The 16043-nt window shown below is 38.0% G+C and overlaps 2 protein-coding genes across 2 annotated transcripts; one reads left to right on the forward strand and one right to left on the reverse strand.

The window, feature by feature from the left end:
* Positions 1–266: 266 nt before the first annotated feature.
* LOC131930601 (uncharacterized) lies at positions 267–3803 on the forward strand. Its single transcript, XM_059287165.1, has 5 exons — positions 267–486; positions 714–851; positions 2048–2181; positions 2860–2986; positions 3461–3803. Exons 1-5 carry the CDS (start codon positions 267–269, stop codon positions 3496–3498), a joined length of 657 nt encoding a protein of 218 aa, XP_059143148.1. The 3' UTR covers positions 3499–3803.
* Positions 3804–6318: 2515 nt separating this feature from the next.
* LOC131930602 (ficolin-1-like) lies at positions 6319–14964 on the reverse strand. The gene is made up of 6 exons (XM_059287166.1): positions 14876–14964; positions 14070–14515; positions 13858–13971; positions 13698–13766; positions 6773–6823; positions 6319–6687 (listed from the first exon to the last, which is right to left on the reverse strand). The coding sequence occupies exons 2-6, from the start codon at positions 14334–14336 to the stop codon at positions 6319–6321; spliced, it is 870 nt and encodes a 289-aa protein (XP_059143149.1). The 5' UTR covers positions 14337–14515; positions 14876–14964.
* Positions 14965–16043: the final 1079 nt, after the last annotated feature.

The raw sequence follows: 16043 nt of genomic DNA on the forward strand, positions 1-16043 counted from the left end.
ACAATGGTCATTAACTCAGGACCTACAAAAATCCACAAATATAAAAAATATTTGTAAATTATACATAGTATGGGCATTACAATATTTATTAAAAAATTAACCGACAAATATTATAAGCTTGTACCTGTTAGTACTGCCAACGCAAAAGTCTCGAGTTCGGATCCCAAGCTCGAATCTGTAGGAGGTACCTAAATTCACTCAGCTCTAATGGGTACCTAACTAACGTTTGGGAATCTAAGGCGGCTGGACATACTGTTGACCACACAATGCCCCTGTATGCTGTGGTCATTGAAACAAATGAACTCTACTTCATCTGGCCAATTGTTTCTTGGGCACGAACTGGAAAAAATAATCATGACATGCTAGTAGAAGTGTATGGTTTGTTTTTACTTCCATGCTATCTACAGACATTTTCCTTAAACATTACTCGTCTTTTTATAGCCCATGTCCAAGCACCCAAAGAACTTTCAGAAGAAACAAAGCAAAGTAAGGCTACAATTTTGTAATTTGTTTAAATTAAGACTTCTTGAAAAATCGTAATAGTGGGTTTTCTATGTACCAAGTGCATGTATGATTACAAAAGTAAGTTAACGTACGGATAAATGATTAGTCAATATTGAATTTACCGGTAATACAACGGTAGGGGTAAAACAAAATATCGGATACATCATCTCTACAATTGTTAAGTTAAAATTTAACTCTTTGGTCACCAGGAATCCAACAGATTTTTGAACGACAGGCCGCCAATGGTCGGCTAGACTTGAAAGGGTTCAAGCTTATTTTTAGACTGATGGGTCAAGTGGTCAGCTCGACTGAAGCGGAACAAATGTACGAAGATGGGGATAGAGACGGTAAGTTAAATGGGAATGAAGTTCTACGGTGGCTCTTGGCTTAGACGTACCCATCTGAAAATATAATCTAACGCGTACCTAAAACCATTGCAAAGCTTCAACTTAAACGATTGGCTAAGTGCTAAGTCTTACCCAAATTAATACAAAATCTTCAAAATTAAATAATCCAAAATCCGCGCACTTATCTTAAGCCCTGCTATACCAATGTATATATATAGAACAATCGCCAATGTTATAGGTTATTATAATCCTAACCCAAAGCATAATTTTATATTGAGCACTAAAGGTATCATAAAATCTGAAATAACTCCAAACAAATGGCAAAAATACACATATAATTTTATCAATGTACTCACCAATAACGTTCCCCTATTCGTTTATCACTGTACTCAACAAAAATCCCCCCCCCCATACTTTAATCACTGTACTCACCAATAATGTTCCCCCATCCTTTTACCACTGTACTCACCATTAATGTTCCCCCATCGTTTTACCACTGTACTCACCATTACTGTTCCCCCATACTTTTATCACTGTACTCACCAATAATGTTCCTCCATACTTTAATCACTGTACTCACCAATAATGTTCCCCCAAACTTTTATCACTGTACTCACCAATAATGTTCCCCCATACTTTTATCACTGTACTCACCAATAATGTTCCTCCATACTTTTATCACTGTACTCACCAATAATGTTCCCCCAAACTTTTATCACTGTACTCACCAATAATGTTCCCCCATACTTTTATCACTGTACTCACCAATAATGTTCCCCCATCCTTTTACCACTGTACTCACCATTAATGTCCCCCCATCCTTTTACCACTGTACTCACCATTAATGTTCCCCCATCCTTTTACCACTGTACTCACCAATAATGTTCCCCCATCCTTTTACCACTGTACTCACCATTAATGTTCCCCCATCCTTTTACCACTGTACTCACCATTAATGTTCCCCCATCCTTTTACCACTGTACTCACCATTAATGTTCCCCCATACTTTTATCACTGTACTCACCAATAATGTCCCCCCTCCATACTTTTACCACTGTACTCTACATTAATGTCCCCCCAAAACTTTTATCACTGTACTCACCAATAATGTTCCTCCATACTTTTATCAATGTACTCACCATGAATGTCCCCCATACTTTTATCACTGTACTCATCCACTGAGTTTCCCCCCACAGACAACGGCACCATCGACCTGGACGAGTTCCTCAAGTTATACGCCAAGTACAGCCAGGAGGAGGAGGAGCGTAAGGCGGCCCTCCGAGAGAGCATCGACAAGCTCTTCCCTGACGAGAACCTCAGGCTCAAGAAGGTAACTGGTCAACTGTCCAACAGCAGCATACTAGCTGTCGGTCAGACAACAACATACTAGCTACTAGCTGTCAGTCAGACAGCAACATTTTAGCTGTCAGTCAGACAACAACAATCTAGCTGTCAGTCAGACAACAATAATCTAGCTGTCAGCTAGACAGCAATATACTAGCTGTCAGTCAGACAACAACAATCTAGCTGTCAGCTAGACAACAACATACTAGCTGTCAGTCAGACAACAATAATCTAGCTGTCAGCTAGACAGCAATATACTAGCTGTCAGCTAGACAACAACATACTAGCTGTCAGTCAGACAATAGCGTAATAGCTGTCAGCTAGACATGAACATTCTAGCTGTCAGAGAGACAATAGTATAATAGCTGTCAGTCAGAAAGCAACATAGCAGCTGTCAGTCAGACAGCATCAGTGTCAGTCGACTGTAGCACTGCCATCTAGCAAAACACAGCTAGCCAGACTTCAACACACACAACTCCCAAAACAGACGACTTGCAGGCGATCTACATTTCTACATTAGGCGTTGATTTAGTTCGTTTTTGTATGTATAGATTCAACACCGTTACATATCATGTTACATTAATTTAACAAAGTAGCAGAGGATTTAGCTGCACAGTGTTTTGTCCAGATTTTTTTGTTGTTGACGAACATCAACTTTCCCCAGGTTGAGCAGCTCCTGATGAACGTGAACTCCACGATAATCCGCGAGAAGAGCGACCTGGGCACGAACGACATTCGACTGCTGGTCAAATCCATGGATACTGACGGTAACGGGATCATCTCCAAACAAGGTAAACTTTAATTAGTCAACGCTAACACTCGTTACCTGGGGACTGAGCTAATGATCAGTTAAACTAAGAAACACCCCTCCCCTCCAATCGTCCTCTAAAATCATGTTGTTACAAACCGTCATAAAATAAAATATAAGGCATCTCAATAATGTGAGTTAAATGACATTTATGTACAGAAAATAAAATTAGCATGCCTATTTTCTCCATTCCACATCTGTTACTTGAAATACAAGAGAAAATACATACTGTTTAAAGTGTCTCTCTCTCAATCTCTCTCTCTCTCTATATATATACAATATGTATACACCTACATACATATACAAACACACACACACACACACACACACACACACACACATATATATATATATATATATATATATATATATATATATATATATATATATACTTAATATATTTTTATGTAGTCACCTTATGTAGAACTTACATAATTTATAATAATTATCTTTTCAGAACTGGTCGACACACTGTGCAAGCATTATGAAGTTTGAAACCACACATCGCCAGTTGAATTCATTTCGTGTCTTTATATTTAACACACCAGTTTATCAAAAACTTGGCTTTCATATAAAATCAAAGACGGGATTTCCTAGTAAACAAAATTTTCACCACAATAAAACGCTTACATTAAAAACCCCCACTCATGATGCCGTCTGACTTGATTACCATTTCTACCTTTCAAGTATTATCTTCTAGTTCACTATGTACATTATTATATACACTTTTAATATATACGTGCCCTATATATTAATAATTCTATTTTCATGATGTATTAAAATAAATGTGGTTAAATACCATTAAAGTGACTCTTTTATCTATAAAATAATTATGAATTTTATAATTAAATTAATCTTCAAAAAGCACGGTGATATAAATTCTAAAATTTAAAAAAAGGAAATGTTTGATATCTGGCTGTTAGCTGATTTATAAATTAATAGGATATAAGACTATTGTAATATAACATACGGTTTTTAGAATGCAAATTCAAGAGTACACAGTTTCTGGACATTAATTTTCACTTTAAAAAAAATTTAAAAAAAAATTTAAATCCAGAAATTGTATTAGCAACTCAGATTTGTTTGAAAATGCCACCAAAAGAAAATCTAATTTGTCTCACCAGTACTAATTTTAGCTACTGATGATCAGTGGCGTGCAGAGGGGGGGGGGGGGGGGGGGGGGGCCAGGCCCCGGGCATCCACTTCAGGTGGGAATCCGGTTGGGTTCATTTTTTTGTGTTATTGAAAAAAGTTGTGGTATGTGGTATAATCATAAGTTTTCATCTGGCTCCACACCGACTGCTGATTTATTTATTTATTTTTACTAATCTCACCCAAAACAAACTGTAATACACAACCGTCTATCATTCTCTGTATAGCACAACTTTTAGGGAAAAAAGAGGGCTTTAGTATATAAATAGTAATTAATGTTTCTTTAATAAATGCAGTCTTTATATTAAAGTGTGTTTCAGATATTTTTTTAGTAAAGTGTAGGGGCATCTTTAGAACACTTTTGCCCATTAATTCCAATGCACTGTAGGGGCATCTTTAAAGTAAAGTAATTATGCCCATATTCGATATACTACTTTTCAAGGAGATCCATAGAGTAATTATGTCCATGCTTATTCTTACACACTGCAGGGGCATCTTTGAAGTAAGTATGCTTATATTCATATAATATATTTGAAGGGCATCCATACAGTAGTTATACACATCATAATTTTTAATTAAAAAAAATTGGGGGAAATATGGGGTAAATTTAAGGACATTTGCAGAGTAATTAAACTCATATTGTTTTTTATAAACTGTAGGGGAATCCTTTATTCGTTTGGATGTATTATATGAATATAATAAAGAATACGACTGCACATATTGCATTTGATACATTATAAGGACACGTTCAAGAATATGCATCAATGTATTGTTTTTTTAATACATTGTAGTGATATCAATTAAAATAATTGTGCCCATATCGATTTATATGAACTGTAGGGCATGGTAAAAGTCGCGCTGAAGTTAAAGTATTTTAATGCAAAGTAGAGCTAACTGTAAAATAAAAGGGCGCTTACATAGAACTGATCCGACTACTTCGACCTACGAGACAAGACTAGCATTTCTAAAGTCCGTAACTAGTACAGACATAAAAAACAAACTTCTACATTGTTCCGATTACAGTAGGGTATCACATTACGTGTTTTCCCAAATTTACATACCAGACTTAAGGTGGGTGGTGCGGGGAAGTGTGGTTCAAGTCAGCCCATCGCCAGCCATTTCAAACAATTACCATTCGACCCGTACAACTCTTCCCTTCACACTAATGTCTTCCTGTCGCAGTTCAGGTGGGTGATAGCTCACTCACATCAACCTTGGCCTCAGTTGTCAGAGGGCGTCATTACGTTCAATAAGTGCGCAGTGGTTTTTAGTCATGCAACTCTAGTGTAAATAAAACATGTAAAGCACTAAATATTTTTTTTATAAAAAACTTTTTAATAACAAGCTTTTATGTAACAATGCACTAACAAGTAGAAAATAATTTATACACTAATATTTAAATAACTAAAACGAAAAGCGTGGGTCTCTTCCTAAATATTAGTATAGGTATCCAATAGATACTAAAGTGACCCACGCTTTTTTTCATACCGTTGGGGTAATTCTGTTTTCTTCATACTGTTGGTGTTTTTCTGTTTTCATCATACCTTTGGTGTATACTCATCGCGTCTTACCGTGGTTGTGTTTAAATGTCGAGTTTTACTCATTTAAACTTGTTATCTTCTTTCTGTATTTTGCTACTCTGTGCTATAGTGTGTTCAATAACTTGTATATACCTGTGTTTGGGAAATCTTGCATGTGTGTCTTCAAACCTTCTCAACCTTTTCCCGTCGTCTAGTCTAACGCTAGATGCCTCGATCAAACCCCTCCATACAGAAGTGTTACGTTTATGGATGAGCTTCTAATAAAGCAATTAGGTAATATGAATTTTAAAAAGGTGAAGCAATACTTTATGCAACAAAAATGAAACCATCGAGACAGTTGCAAAACGTTTTTTATTGTAGAAATAATAGACAATACACTATTTGACTGTACTATTGTATATATTTCTCAACTGTAACCGTCAGTAATTCAGATGCTGTTTTTTGTCGTTATAAAAATGAACACACAAAAACTCATGTGTTACTTTGAAATCTTCAGTTACAGAACATAGTAGCTTCACACTTTAAGAAGAACAGTGGAGTGAATAGATGTGTCTAATAAAAATAGTTCTGTTACACCAACTTAAAGCTATAGCTATATTTAAAATATCTTCAGATACATTGTTTACACTTGACGTACTTTCATCTCAACTGAGTCTGCGATATGTCCATCACTTGATAAATCAACCCAGAATATTCCTGTAGAAGTGTGTGTTGTACCCCAAACACCATTTAAATCTACATCTTTACAGGCATAATACCACCAACCACCTTTATTCTGTCGAGCACAATCTCCGCTGTATATATCATTGTCCCTGTCGATGGTAGAAAACTTCATACCATGATGAACTCTTAGTTTGTCGTAAACATTTCCACTGAATGACGAGAAGGATATTTTATACGACGCTGCTTCGTTGTCTACCTTGAAATGATCGTAATGGGCGTAGTACTTTTTACCTTTTTGAGTCATGTCGATTCTCAGTTCATTGTATCCCTGGAAAGTATAACACATGTGACATATTTAACTTTTTAAATATAGCTTAAGCCTGTATGTACAGATTATGTTTTTTTAAGCTCACCATCAAAGTTAGGTTAGAGATCCAGTCATTCCCAAGCCAGAAATCTCCAACCAATTGTAACGTCCCCTATCTATCAGCCAAATAGACGGTGAACGTCCCCGGATTCTTTTTTCGGGATCATATGCAAATGCCTTACGGCCTAAGTGGATGAACACTAACACAACGGCACACTAGGGCTCGAATTCTATGTCTAGGGTAAACTAGTGTTACTATTGTAATTAACACTCATCCAATCTACATACAACTTTAATCAGCGAACACAGTTGTGGCAAAACACAAGGTTGAACTAGTTAAAATATTTAATGTATAAAATATCAAAACTCAACTTACAAAATGTAGGAAAAACACTATCACAGATTTCTACACTGTCTAAATAACTACAGGCCACACACACTGCTATAGCTTCTGGAATAACTCAGCGACGAGTAATATTATACTAGAAGCCTAAATCAACTTAAGAAAGCAAGGCACACACAGGACTTAATTTCTCTCACGTTCAAATGGTCAGAGTCTATAGCCGGACAATATGGACGGCCTGGTCTGATCAAGGTAAAATCGCCCTGTAGACTGCCTGTAGACTGCCTCGTGTTGCGAGAGTGCGGGGCAATTAAAGACTTCTGCAACAGGGGAGATTATCCTCAACTCATGTAGCCATTGGTTGGGATAGTCATCTGACCAGAATCATTCAATCAGATCTTAATGGAAAATTTCTATGTCTTAGACCCCTTAATAAGTCAGTGGAAATTTTCCGGTTGTTGCACAATCACTCCATATAAGGAATTATACAATGTCAAAATAAAAATAGAACCTGACTCGACCTAAGTAGGTCACATCCCCTCCCTTTTTGGAAGTGACAGATAGGTTCCACAAAAACATACATAAGGAACCAATCTGGCAATGAAATAAAAAAAATGTTTTACAAATGTAGGCAATCAAAATCATAATACCAGATGAAAATATCCCTGAACATAAAAGGGAAGTAACTCCAACTTTTACAATTGGTAAAAGGGAAGTAACCCTTCAAAAAGTAATTATACATCAAAATCCCTCAAAAAAGGGTATTACAATTTTTCCATGAGGATATTAAAAGTGGTAAACCCGCCAGGGTAAGACCTTTATTTCAATGACTAGCTACAATATCAATTGAGTCATAAGAGACATATTATTATAAAAGATTACATAGAATCAAAAACCACCTTTAATTAAGGTTCACCTGGAAATAAACAAAATATTCAATAGAATTGGAATTTTGTAAAAAATCAAAAATCATACCACTCATTTCCATGTTAAAACACAACACTTGTGTGTGGTCTTAATGAACCACAAAACATGTCACATGATTAATGTGTGCAATAAGATTTTACATCCTTGACAAACAATCAGCCACAACATTATCACTACCCTTAATGTGTGAAATTTCCAGATTAAAATTTTGGAAATATAAGCACCACCTCAATATTCTTTGATTTGTCTGTCCTAACTTAGAGGTAAATTTCAGGGGATCATGGTCAGAAAACACTCTGACTGGATTGGTTGAAGAAGAGACATAGACTTCAAAATGTTGTAATGACAAAACCAAAGCTAAAGCCTCTTTTTCAATAGTAGAATAATTCTTTTGGTTTTCATTTAACTTCCTGGAAAAAAAGGCAATGGGATGGTCAATTCCCATGTTGTCTTCTTGAAATAGGACTGAGCCAATGGCTAAGTTGCTAGCATCAATGGCAAGTTTAAAGGGCTTGCTGAAATCTGGCGCAGCCATAACAGGAGCATTAGATAGTAATGACTTAATGGTTAAAAAAACTTCTTGACATTTATCTGACCATTTAAACTCAACACCCTTTTTCAATAATGCAGTAAGAGGTTCAGCAATAGCTGAAAAGTTTTGACAGAACCGTCTATAGTAACCAGCCATCCCAAGGAACTTTTTGATCTCTTTACAATTTTTGGGAGGTGGTAACCTTACAATAGCATCTACTTTAGCTTCAATGGGCCGAACTTGGTTCGTTCCCACTTGATAACCCAAATAGGTAATTGAAGCTTTACAGAAATCACTTTTATGTAAGTTTACAGTAAAATTCACTTCAGACAATTTTCTAAAAAGGTTAGTCAACTGAACAATATGTTCTTCAAAAGTATTAGAAAATACAACTATATCATCTATGTAGGCCTCACATTGGTCTATGTCAGCAATGACAGAGTTAATGACCCTCTGGAAAGTTTGACCAGCATTGCGCATACCAAAAGGCATACGTTTGTATCTATAAAAACCATTAGGGGTTACAAAAGCAGATATTTCTTTTGCACGGTCAGATAAGGGGATTTGCCAGTATCCTGAAAGTAAATCAATTTTGGAAATTATCTTAGCCTGACCAACTTTATCAATAACGTCCTCTATCCGAGGTAATGGATAGGAATCAGCTTTGGTGAGCGCATTCACCTTCCTAAAGTCGGTCACAAACCTGAAAGATCCACCGTCTTTCGGTACTAGGAGACATGGGGAACTCCAGTTGCTGAAACTGGGCTCAATGATATCATTCTTGAGCATATAGTCAATTTCATCCTTTATCAAAGCAGCTTTTTCCGGGTTAACTCTATAGGGGTGTTGTTTAATGGGTTTTGCGTCACCTACGTCTACATCATGAGGTGGAACCTTCGCTTCTTTGGGGACATCCCCAAAATAGAGGGAAATGTCTCAAATAACTGAGACAATCTATGGCTTTCCTCTGTGGACAAATGCATAAGGTGGACATTCAAATTATCTAAAAAGGAAGAATTTACCAATTTTGGGGGTTTCAATTTATCATGTATCACATCATCAGAAACATTTGAACATACAGGTAAAGTAATTTTAGCTGTGGAATGAAAATTGTTACAATTATCATAATACTTTTTCAGTGAGTTAACATGATACACTGTCTGTTTCTTTCTTCTGTCGGGCGTATTGACAACATAGTTCAAATCACTTAATTTTGAATGCACAGTAAAGGGTCCACCATATCTCAAGGATAACGCATTGTTCAGATTAGGCACTAGCACAAGAACTTTGTCGCCTGGATTGAATGTTCGTTTACAAGAACTCTTATCATACAGTCCTTTCATTCTCACTTGGGCCTTTCTTAAGTTCTTGTGAGCCATTTCGCACACGGCTTTCAGTCGAACGTGAAAATCGTCAAAGTTTTCCACAGGATGATCACTGGTACCTGTCCAACGTTCGTGTATCAGCTTCAGGGGGCCACGGACAGAATGTCCAAACACAAGTTGAAAAGGCGAGTAGCCTAAAGAGTCCTGGACACAGTCCCTCGCGGCGAAAATAATCCAAGGAACAGTCTCATCCCATTGGGTGTTACTGTTAGCGAACGTTCTTAGCATGGTTTTGAGGGTTTGGTGGAACCTCTCAAGTACGCCTTGAGACTGAGGGTGGTAGGCTGAGCTGGTGATGTGGGTAACGCCTAGCTTGGCTAGTGCTTCCTGAAAATGGTGACTGGTGAAGTTGCTGCCTTGATCTGTTTGCACGATTCTAGGTAATCCAAAGGTAGTGAAGAACCGGGTCATGGCTCTGACTACAGTCTTTGCCTTAATGTTCCGTAAGGGAATCGCCTCGGGAAAACGGGTACTTGAACACATAAAGGTAAGTAGGTACTCGTTGCCCGCCTTGGTTTTAGGCAAGGGACCTACACAGTCCATGACGATTTTTGAAAAGGGTTCTTCTAATACAGGAATCGGACTCAAAGGGGCCCTAGGAATTGTCTGGTTTGGCTTTCCGGCCAACTGACAGTTCGAGCAACTTCTGCAGTAACGCGACACATCTTTTCTCATTCTGGGCCAAAAGAACAGTTCTTTGATCTTCGCCGTCGTTTTAGTGACTCCTGGGTGCGCTGACATTGGATGGTCATGTGCCAGCTTAAGTATTTCATGCCGATAAGGTGGAGGGACCCACAGCTGGTTTCTACCCAACCATGGTTCGGCTGGTGAGGCAATCACTGGTATAGCGCGACGAAAGAAGAGGCCGTTCTCGGAGAAATATTCTCCATCGTCAGATGATAGAGATTTTTCGACCGTTGCTTTGAGTTCTGCGTCGACTTGTTGAGCTTTAATGATGTCGTCCTGAGATATCCTCAGGGGTAAGCCCAGGCTTGTGTTTTCTGGAAGCTTAGACTCCAATTTGGGAGTCGAATTTCTTGACGATGATGGTAGGTGTGGTTCAGACGTTATGTCAGCCAATTGTTTGGTTTGGCTTCTTGTCACCGCGCATGCAGGATACAGTTCATTATCATTATCTGGAACTGTTGACAAAGGGTCTGAAACCGTACAGGGGTATACTTTGCTTCCCGCAAGGTCATTCCCTAGAAGTAGGTGTACTCCTGGGACAGGAATACTATCTATCACACCTAAAATGACCTCACCTTCGACGAGATGATGTTTCAGGGCAAACTTGTGTAGAGGGACTACAGTAGATTTTGTCCCCACTCCCTGGATAATGGAAATCCTTCCGGTGTTCGTCTCAGGTGTAATGTCCATTGAACTTTTCAAAAGGAGTGATTGTGACGCTCCTGTGTCTCTTAGGACGGTGATATTCCGCTGAGACAACGGATCACCTGGTTTGCTAATGATGGCTTCGGCAATAAAAGATGAAAAGTCAACTTTTCTCGATCCCTCGAGATCGGTAGACTCGGAAGAAACTGGATGGTGGCGAGAACAGTCAAAATGTGACTGCACATAATGTGTGGAGACTTGACTACCTTCTTGCGGACACTTAGGGTTAGAGTCCTTTAGAATTCTAGAGTTCATAGTTGAACTGGCTGCTTGAGGGGGTAGAGCATAGTGCGCAGAAGTACGCACCACCTCTCTGTTATATTGACGACGTTTGTAACAGTCCTTGACAAGATGACCAGGCCTTTTGCAGAACTGGCATACTGCTCGACGATTGAGAGTTGATCTTGGTTTCTCTCTGGACTGTAATGCCTTCACGTGTTGGCCAACAGGAGGATTGCTGCCAAAAAGGGGAAGCACAGGGTTGAGGCGGTTTCCTGACACTGGTGGTTTCTTATGCACCAACATATATGTGTCAGCCGACTCAGCAGCCTTCTGGATGTCAGTTATCTTGTTATCCAGTATGTGTAGTCGTATCTCTTCAGGCAGGGACGATAGGAATTCTTCCCTTAGGATAAGTGACCTGAGTTTCTCAAACTCAGAAACTTCCTCAGAGTGTAGCCACCTTGAGAATATTTTCTCCTTTTCAAAGAGAAATTCCACATATGATTGAGTGGGTGACTTGCGGAGTGTTCGGAATTTTGTCCGATAGGCCTCGGGCGTCAGTGCGTAGGCCTTCAAAATGGCAGTCTTGACCAAACTATAGTTATTTTGAACGTCGTGAGAGAGTGCCTGGTATGTTTTTGCAGCTTTCCCAGTAAGGACCGAACTCAATAAAGCAGTAATGGAAGTTTCGGGCCATTCACATGTCTTCGCTAAACTCTCAAATGAGTTAAAGAAAACGACCAAATCTGTTTCATCAAATTTAGGAACTAATTTCCCAAATTTGGCAATCACTTGCCCTACCGACAACTTTTTTGGATCTACCGGAGAAGTGACATCACTAACTTGACCAAACTCTAATTCCAACCTCCTCTTATCTAAAGCAATTTTAGCCTCTAACTCCTTTTCTTTTAATAAAAGCTCTCTCTCTTCTAGAGATTTCTCCTCGCGGAGTAATACATCCGCCAACAAACTTTCATCAAATACCCCTTCATTAATAAAATGAACAACAACTTTATCTCTCAACACCTCTGACTTCTGCGTAACAGAATAATCCAATTTCAATTCCTTAACAACACTAACCAAAACTTTTCTACTCAACTTCTCGACCTCTTCAAAAGTAGGATTAGCCAAAAAAGACTCCATAACACTAACTTTCAAATCACAACAAGCCTAGGTTCACTAACTTAACACGGTGCGTTGGGCCGTGTACTTGACCTCTTCAATCTAGGACGTGGCACGTCTGACAATTGACCTAGATAATTCTATGCTTGCGCGCGTTGTAAGAACACTGCGCTACTGGATATAAAAACAACTAAATCCAACTAACCTTAGTATTTAACTGATATGACCAACAACTGGAACGACAGATTAAATCCCGGACGAGCCCCCACTTTGTAACGTCCCCTATCTATCAGCCAAATAGACGGTGAACGTCCCCGGATTCTTTTTTCGGGATCATATGCAAATGCCTTACGGCCTAAGTGGATGAACACTAACACAACGGCACACTAGGGCTCGAATTCTATGTCTAGGGTAAACTAGTGTTACTATTGTAATTAACACTCATCCAATCTACATACAACTTTAATCAGCGAACACAGTTGTGGCAAAACACAAGGTTGAACTAGTTAAAATATTTAATGTATAAAATATCAAAACTCAACTTACAAAATGTAGGAAAAACACTATCACAGATTTCTACACTGTCTAAATAACTACAGGCCACACACACTGCTATAGCTTCTGGAATAACTCAGCGACGAGTAATATTATACTAGAAGCCTAAATCAACTTAAGAAAGCAAGGCACACACAGGACTTAATTTCTCTCACGTTCAAATGGTCAGAGTCTATAGCCGGACAATATGGACGGCCTGGTCTGATCAAGGTAAAATCGCCCTGTAGACTGCCTGTAGACTGCCTCGTGTTGCGAGAGTGCGGGGCAATTAAAGACTTCTGCAACAGGGGAGATTATCCTCAACTCATGTAGCCATTGGTTGGGATAGTCATCTGACCAGAATCATTCAATCAGATCTTAATGGAAAATTTCTATGTCTTAGACCCCTTAATAAGTCAGTGGAAATTTTCCGGTTGTTGCACAACAACTCCATATAAGGAATTATACAATGTCAAAATAAAAATAGAACCTGACTCGACCTAAGTAGGTCACACAATGAACCAAATCCGTTTTTATAGGCGTCCCAATCTCTCGTAAAATTCACATCACCCAAAACACGTCTCTGAAATACGATATTTTACAAGATATTGATAAACTATTTTAACACAAGATAAAAATTTTCAAAAACAATTTAACGCATTAAATTTACCAACCTGAATAATGATCCAACCTCCACCGTCAGTTTTTGTGTCGCACAAAGCCAATTTGTCTAGACCAAGTCTGACGGTCGTTCGTTCTGGTACATCAGTTTTGTCGTTCTTTTTGCACTATTATAAAAATATAATATTGGTTGATATAATTCTGCATTAAACACTTAACAGTGCTAATTCATTTAATATAATTTATGTCGAAATAAAACAATTACCAGCAGTGTCATCCGTGACAACTCATGATTGACGTCGTAGTCGTTTTTCATCTCTTGAATAGTTGTGTTTAAAGCTTCTATCATTCGGTTTGTTTGGTTGTTCCTTGTGATGGTCTCGTTGAGCTTTACGTCAATTGCTCTAAGTTTGTCATTCACTGTTTGCATGTGTTCTATGAGGTTACTGTTGTTTAACTCTGTAGGTGATGGAATCTGAGCCGTATCGTCACTGTACCCATCTCTACCAGAATGTGACATCTGTAAGGACATTGACAAGTCTGCACCTTTTAGTTTTCATGGGTCTTCAAACGATTTCAGAAAGTCAGCCATTGTGTCCACAGTTTTCACGTAGTTCAAAGTTTCAGCTTTTAAATTCAGCAACAAAACAGATTTCTTGATTTTCTCTCTTTCATAAGACGTTGTTCTTTTCTCTAGCATTGTCGTGTCTCCTGTATTATTTGTAAAATATACTTGACATTTATACTGGTGTAAATTAAAAACACGATTCACAAAATTTCCTGTTGACAGACAATAGAGTCGGAAGAGTCCTCCTTGTGAGGGCATACCGGTGAATTACGCAGTGGATTCCCTTTGTGACAATGTAATATTGTGTAAAAAAACAAAAAACGAAAAAAACGAGCTGTTTAGTCTCAATCTTCTTTAACCCGGCAGTGCTAGATTATCAGGTGTGAAATGGTTTTATGTTTAAAAGAGGAGTAAAGGTATTTGCGAATACTTGTTTAGTTCTAAAAATAAATTAAAATACTAATTTATGAAGTTAAATCAAGTGAAGAAATTCACAAACTTACCAGAACACAAAAAGAAGTTGACAGCCAACACTAGAACAAAAGCACCAGCAGACATTTTTAGAGTCCCCATGGATGTAGTCATACAGCGCTGAAACAAATGACGTGAGTCTTAATTGGACTCATCGATATATAATACTATTTTTATGTGTGTTCTATCTAGTTCGTCCTGCGGCCCTCATCTGGCCAACAACTTTAAATTATAAATACTCTGACGAACATAATATTGTATGTTGTACTATTATTTTAGCTATTTGTCTAAACGACGCAAATATCTAGTGTCACTTAATATTTTTAGAATTTTTAATAAAGCCGTGGAAATATGAGAAAATACGAGTTGAATATATAACTCTTTCTTTTCTATAATGAATATTTTCGTGCGGCGTCAAAACAGCCCCGACACAAAGGTCTCAGCAAAAGAAGTCAATCAAGTCTACCCAAGAAAAGGATTAGCGAAAAATTGACGCCGTCATTTGGCTCCCGATAAAAACGCCCCCTTCATTTCGACTTTTTACAAAAAGGCAACGAATATTTTTGTTACAAAAAGCATAAAGTTATGTAGAATTTACAAAATCAATAAAAAAAACTTAGTCAAATATACCTAGTGGCCCACTTGCCGTTTTGTTTTCACCCCCGAATTATCTTTACATTTGATTAAAATATATCTGTTCTCGTAGTAATAAATATGTCAAGTTTATGTAATACTTAAAAAATTATAAGGGATGGGGGTCATCAACGTAATAATTGAACAGTCGAATTGTTTTGAATTAACAATTCGATATAAATCATAGATAAAAATAAATTTTAAAATTCTTAATGCACGTAAAGTCAGTGTGTGACTCTAAACTCTTCATAGCCCCAAGTTCAATAAAAGTTTTATCGTCGCATTCGAGCACGGTTCCATTCGGGCATTTGTCTCACTGGGGTCTAATAATGCGTTTTCGCATTCGGGCAAGTGTCCATGCGGGAAAACGGCCTTCGGGAAAACGGCATTCGGGCAAATTTCTTTCGGGAATTTGTCGTAGATCCGCTGACAAGATTTGCCGAAGTTGGGAATGTTTGGTAGTCTAATTGATAAACAATTCATTTATGCCTATCGTTTTGTTGCTTGTGATGATAAGAGGTGGGGGTGGGGCTGGGGCAGAAAGTAGAAAGAAGCGGACAACAAAGC

Source organism: Physella acuta, unplaced genomic scaffold (genome assembly GCF_028476545.2).
Source record: "Physella acuta isolate Inbredline_101_S28 unplaced genomic scaffold, ASM2847654v3 ptg001809l, whole genome shotgun sequence".
Taxonomy (NCBI): Eukaryota; Metazoa; Mollusca; class Gastropoda; family Physidae; genus Physella; species Physella acuta.

Coding starts and splice junctions, on each gene's coding strand:
- LOC131930601 (XM_059287165.1), top strand. CDS start 267: ATGCCCCTGTATGCTGTGGTCATTGAAACAAATGAACTCTACTTCATC. Junction 852..2,047: donor CGAAGATGGGGATAGAGACG/GTAAGTTAAATG, acceptor TTCCCCCCACAG/ACAACGGCACCATCGACCTG. Junction 2,182..2,859: donor AGAACCTCAGGCTCAAGAAG/GTAACTGGTCAA, acceptor AACTTTCCCCAG/GTTGAGCAGCTCCTGATGAA.
- LOC131930602 (XM_059287166.1), bottom strand. CDS start 14,336: ATGTCCTTACAGATGTCACATTCTGGTAGAGATGGGTACAGTGACGAT. Junction 13,972..14,069: donor TGTCACGGATGACACTGCTG/GTAATTGTTTTA, acceptor TTTTTATAATAG/TGCAAAAAGAACGACAAAAC. Junction 13,767..13,857: donor GAGGTTGGATCATTATTCAG/GTTGGTAAATTT, acceptor ATCGTATTTCAG/AGACGTGTTTTGGGTGATGT.